Below are 6,000 nucleotides of genomic sequence, written 5' to 3' on the forward strand. Positions count from 1 at the left end.
ACTAGTGTCCCCGTTAGAAGATTTCCCCTCTTACCTTTCTAGGGACAACCCAAAGTGTGGGAATTTCTTTTCCATTCACATTTAGGACGGTAAATACAACAAAGAGGGTGAATCTCCTTAATGGGGACACAGACAATAATAAAAACTGAAAAGTGTTCTAATCTCTCTCCACTATCCAAAAATAAAAAAGTTTTGCCTTTAGTTATACTTTAACCACTTGCCGACTGCCTAACGCCGATCTACGTCGGCAGTCAGCCCCTCACAGGCAAAGCGACGTAGGTCTACGTCGCTAGCCTGTGAGGGTCTAGGGAGCGAGCGCGCGGCGCCGGAGGCGCGCTCCCGCGCGGTCACACACCCCCCAGCGCGTGTGACTGGCGGACCCTATGTCCGCCGGTCACTCATCGATCGGCGGGGGAGAGGGAGAAAGTCAGGCGGCTTGTGTAAACAAGCTGCCTGTCATTCTCCCCTGTGTATGAAGGATGATCATACGGTTCTACTATGTAGAACCGCTGATCACTGTTCATACATCTGAAGCCACAGCCAATCCCAGTAGAAAGCACGCCCCTAGGGACACACATAGCCCCTCCCTTTCAAAAAAGTTAACCCCTTCACTGCCAGTGTATTTTTACAGTAACAGTGCATATGTATAGCACTGATTACTGTAGAAATGTCACTGGTAACCCCAAAAGTGTCAAAAATGTCAGTCAAGGGTCCGATCTGTCCGCCGCAATGTCGCAGTACAGCAAAAATCGCAGATCGCCGCCATTACGCGATAAAAAAAAAACAACAAAAATGACAAAAATCTTTCCCTTTGTTAGTAAACGCAATAACTTTTGCGCAAACCAATCAAAATACGCTTTTTGCAATTTTTTTTACCAAACATAGGTAGCATAAAACAAATTGGCCGAAAATGTTAAAAAATGTTGATTTTTACATTTTTTGGGGGGGGGGGGGATTTCATGTAAAAAAATGTGAAAAATATTGCTATTTTTGCAAAATTTACGCTCTTTTTTTGTTTATAGCGCATGATCAAAAAAAAAAAAAAAAAAAATCGCACAGGTGATCAAATACCACCAAAAGAAAGCTCTGTTAGTGGGAAAAAAAGGACGCCAAATTCGTTTAGATACAGCGTCGCACGACCGCGCAATTGTCCGTTAAAATCACGCAGTGCCGAATCGCAAAATACCCCCTGGTCAGGAAGGGGGTAAAATCTTCCGGGGCTTAAGTGGTTAACACTTACATTTTGTTACAATTCCTTCAGCACAGACTAAACTTCCCAAGAGGGCAGCAGCCAAAGAACGAGGTGTCACATGTTTTCCTCCGAAGCTGCCTTCAAATCCCACGCTGAACTCTTCAAACTGCTTGGCATATGTGGCATCAATTGAAGCTACAAGGTCTTTTAATGCTCTTTGAAAGGCGATAACATCTCCAAACGCATTATTGAGCAATCTAGGTGTAAAAAAATAAATGTATAAAACTTTATGATACCCATGCATGCCACTAGCACAAAAAAGCAATCTCAGAAATAATTTTGAAGTCATTGGTACACCAGTAAAATATATCAACAAAATAGTTTGAGAAATGGATAGATGAACTTTTCATGGTGGTTTATGATCATAGCCTCCGTTATGTTTGCAGCAACTTGTCTAATCATTTTACAAATATAGACAGAATGCACACAATTCAGTCACACTGAAAATTATCCAGAAATTTCCAGTAACAATTTCCAAATATGGACACAAGTTAAACATTTATGCAAAACCCAGGTCTTGTGTTTCAGGGGAGCACAACTAAATGTAGAATACCAGCAATCTGGTAGACGAGTAAGCAGATGCACTTAATCTAGTAGCTGGAACAAACCTCAGTATTCCTTCTGTCTTTAAAGCGGAGCTCCACCCAAAAGGGGAAACTCCGCTTGTTCGCACCTCCCCCCCCCCCTTCCACTGCCACATTTGGCACTTTTTGGGGGGGAGCGGGTACCTGGTTTTGACAGGTACTCACTTCCTGGTAAGCTTACCTCCCCCCCCCCCCCCTCCCGCTGCCTTCTGGGACCCGTGAGTGTCTCAGAAGAGGGGACCATTCAGAAAGCATAGCACGACTCATGCATGCACAGTAGGAAACTGGCTGCTGGTTTCCCTTACTTGTAATGAATGACAATGCCTGCACCCAAAGCCAATAGATGAGTTAGATTTGGGTGCCGACATCACAGGATTCCTGGACAGACAAGTGTCCTTATTAGCCGCTACAGTATTTGAAACTGTTGACTTTTTTTTTTTTTTTTTTTTTTTTTTTTTTTTTACAGGTTGAAACTCTCCTCTGACACTTTTACCTATAGGTAAGCCTATGATAAGGCTTACCTATAGGTACTGTAAATATCTCCTAAACATGTACCGTTTAGGAGATATTTACCTTACATGCAGCCAGTGACGTCACTGGCGCATGCGCTCTGAAGGAACGGCCGCTGGTGCAGTTCCTTCAGAGCCCCGTGCCGTGACCGTCGGCTCCTGCGCGCGTGCACCTGGACATGTCGCCCGTCATACAGGTAAGCGGATGGCACGGCGGGGGCTCGTTCTAAGGTATTTCATAATGAGCTAGTATGCGGTGCATACTAGCTCATTATGAGTTTCTCTTACAGGTTGCAAAATGAAGAATTTTTTTTTTTTCAGGTTTACAACCTCTTTAAGCTATATACTCAGGCATTAAAACAGCTAGGTCTATGCATCCCTTCCTGCAGCCCTAAGCAACTACATAAGTCCAGTTACGGCCTGTAACCAAGATACCAAAGGACATGACAAGGCCAACCCTTCATTTCAAATAAAGTCTTCAGAAAGCACTATCTATAAAAAAATAAATCTTCATCTTTTATGGAACTGCACAGCGCTTTGTTTTATTCCTTTAGGCCTCATGCACACTTGTCCACTTGGTTGGTGTTTGTCATACCCTGGTGTTTTTCGGTGCTTGGGAGGCACAGGTGCAGCATGCACCCCTTTGCCAGAAGTCTGTAAAAATCATTGGCAGGCAGAAATACCGTACTTCTATTTTTCAGGACAAATTGGTATTTTACTTGATGGTAAATGGTAATGGATCCCGCCTCAATTTTTTTATTATCAAAAGGAAAACTGGCACTAAATAGTAAAAAAAAAAAAAATTAAAATAAAAGCCCAACATTTTTAAAAATGTAGCGGTGTATTTCTTGCGATTACCATAAGTGCCAAAAAACAACCCAAATGTTCTTGCTCCAGATGATAGGCGTGACGTCACATGTGTATTTGTTGTTTGTATCCCTAGTAGGACCAAAAAAAAAATAGTGCGCAATTTGCTTTTTTTTTTATCCTACCTAAAACACAATGATCCTGATCTAGCCATTTTATCTTTATTTGTATGCTTCGATTACAATTTTCCCCTCTAGCAAGGCGAAAGATACAATGCATCATACTCCATTCAAGGTGTGAACACACAGGTGTAGTCAATACAGTCACTGATCACTGTGATAGCCAATTATATGCTATCACAGCAATCAGGTGTTTGAGAACTGGGCCTCCTTGTTCCTAATTGTTGGTATGCATTCCAGTACAAACAAGTGTGCACATCTGCAGCCCCACCGTTAAAGACCCACTTCCATAAGATTGCAGTCACCTGTACACTCATCTGGAAGGGGTTAACAGAAGCGGGCACAGGTCAGCTCTGAATTTTTGACAATATCAACAGGTACAGTATTTATTTTGCGCTTCTTGACCGAATAGAAGAGCCAAAGGGTGCTAATAAAAGCAGTTCATTGTTGGCGTTTACATACACTTTAACCACTTGCCGACCAGCCACTGTAATTACACCACAGCCGTTCGGCTCTGCTACGGAAAAAAAAAAAAAAAAGTTGTGTAACAGATAATGGGGGTGCGCACTGGCCGATTGGCTAGAGGGGGAGCCAATCAGCAGGTCCGGCAGAGGCAATGTCCGTCGGGCACCCGCGAATCGCTCTCCATGAAGACAGAACAGCGGTCTGCCGATGGAAACAAGGCAGGCCGCTGTTCTGTCAGTGATGAACACAGGGATCCTGTGTTCCTACTATTTAGGAAGACAGGACTGTGTTCATCCAATGAGTAATCCCCCACAGTTAGAAAGCATCCCTTAGGCACACATTTAACCAGTGTCATTAGTACAGTAACCGTGCATATTTTTTAGCACCGATTACTGTATTAGTGTCACCTCAAAAGTGTCAGGTGTCCAATCTGTCTGCCACAATACCACTAAAAATCGCTGATTACTAGTAAAAAAAAATTAAAATGACAAATCTTTCCCCTAGTTTGTAGGCACAACTTTTGTGCAAACCAATCAATATACTCCTATTGGGATTTAAAAAAAAAAAAAAAAAAAATTATTGGGAATGTTTTATAGCGGAAAATAAAAAAATTGTTGTTTTCAGAATTTTCGCTACTTTTGTTTATAGTGTCAAAAAAAATAAATAAAAAAAACGTAGAGGTGAACAAATACCACCAAAAGAAAGCTCTATTTGTAGGAAAAAAAGAACCATCAATTTTTTTTGGGTACAGCGTCACACAACTTTGCAATTGTCCGTTAAAGTAACGCATTGCCGTATCGCAAAAAATGGCCTGGTCATTAAGGGGGTAAAAACTTCCGGTCCTTTAGTGGTTAAACTGTAGCAAACCAGGGTGAGCCATAAAGCATACAATGAGCAGTGCTCTCCGATTCCTTTTATACCAAATTGTATTGTAACTCATTTCTGCCTTCATTTTTGTTTTTTTTTTAAAGCGCTGCACAAACTGTTGGCGCTATATAAATCCTGTATAATAATAATAATCATAATGTATATGTACCTTTGGTGAAAAAATGCAAATCAAAACCAAACCAAATATATTAGGCATACATGCTTTAAACCTACAATGCACAATAATGTTGCCATTTATTAAAAAAATGCATGTTTTTAACAATGTCTACTTAGAAGGCTTTTCCTGATAATTGTTATTACCCTGCTTTACTTGACACAGTAACACTATTACCATCAGCCTCTCCTAATATTGGGTTATTTGTGAAAGTTTTATATATTCCAATTGATTCTGAATGCTCACTACTCTATGTAAGATTATATGCTTTTGGTATTGTGAACTGTGTACACTTCGCTTGAGCCGTGTCATTCATGTACTATGCATGCCGTTTTAGATATTTGTATTGAGAAAGTTCAATAAAAATGATTTATACAACACAAAAAATGCATGTTTGTGTACTTTGTGCTCTCATACTTTAGCTCCCTGATAAACATTGGAACAATTAAGGTGTTGCCTTAATGCATGGTAAAGCATGCCAAGATGTAAATAGGCCCCCCCTGGACTATTGAGCTAACAATGTCACCACACTGATGCTGGACCTAATGGGCATCATTAGCTAAGAGACCAATACAAAACGTACTCACATGTTTGCTCTGTGCTCATTTTTCCGCCTTACATCATTCAAGTTAACAATGAGACGATGTTCATTTGCGCTAATCATATCCCTCACTTTTCCATGATAAACACCTTGATCTTGCTGCAAGGAAGAAGAAACATTTTAGTTTTGCATTCTACACAATAATCGCCAACAGGGCCGCCATCAGGGGGGGGTACAGCCCATACAGATGTAGGGGGCCCGGGCGTCCCGAGGGGCCCAGTCCTGAGGGATGCCCAGACTCCAAGTTGACACCTCCCCTTTTTTCCTTTCCTCCCCTACACTGGCAACGCTGCACTGGCTCCTGACTCCCAGCCTCCCACTGGCTGCCACTGTCGAAATTATTGGTTGTTAGGACAGCCTGGCATCCTAACATTCAATTATATGCCATAACAGGAGGAAGTAACTTGGTGGTCAGGCCTGGGGGCCCAGGCCTACAGCTGTGTAAGGGGCTCCAACATTTCTAATGGCTGACCTGATCGCCAATATAGCACACAATTCTGTTACACAATCTCCAATACAGCAGTACAACCAGAAGAGATCACATTCCCCAGTTACCCCCAT

General features: G+C 41.9%; 1 protein-coding gene across 1 annotated transcript in view; it reads right to left on the reverse strand.

The window, feature by feature from the left end:
- Positions 1-5,532, reverse strand: part of LOC309556949 (maternal DNA replication licensing factor mcm3) — a gene marked incomplete at its 3' end in the record, with an annotated part of 30,247 nt that extends 24,715 nt beyond the window's left edge. The window contains exons 1-2 of the mRNA XM_082259527.1: positions 5,426-5,532; positions 1,241-1,449 (exon numbers count right to left, since the gene is read on the reverse strand). Coding sequence (XP_082115653.1) covers positions 1,241-1,449; positions 5,426-5,502 — 286 coding nt within the window. The 5' untranslated portion in view covers positions 5,503-5,532. The remainder of the gene's footprint in view (positions 1-1,240; positions 1,450-5,425) is intronic.
- Between the last annotated feature and the right edge of the window lie 468 nt (positions 5,533-6,000).

Source organism: Pelophylax lessonae (assembly GCF_965119305.1).
Source record: "Pelophylax lessonae genome assembly, chromosome: 5".
Taxonomy (NCBI): Eukaryota; Metazoa; Chordata; class Amphibia; order Anura; family Ranidae; genus Pelophylax; species Pelophylax lessonae.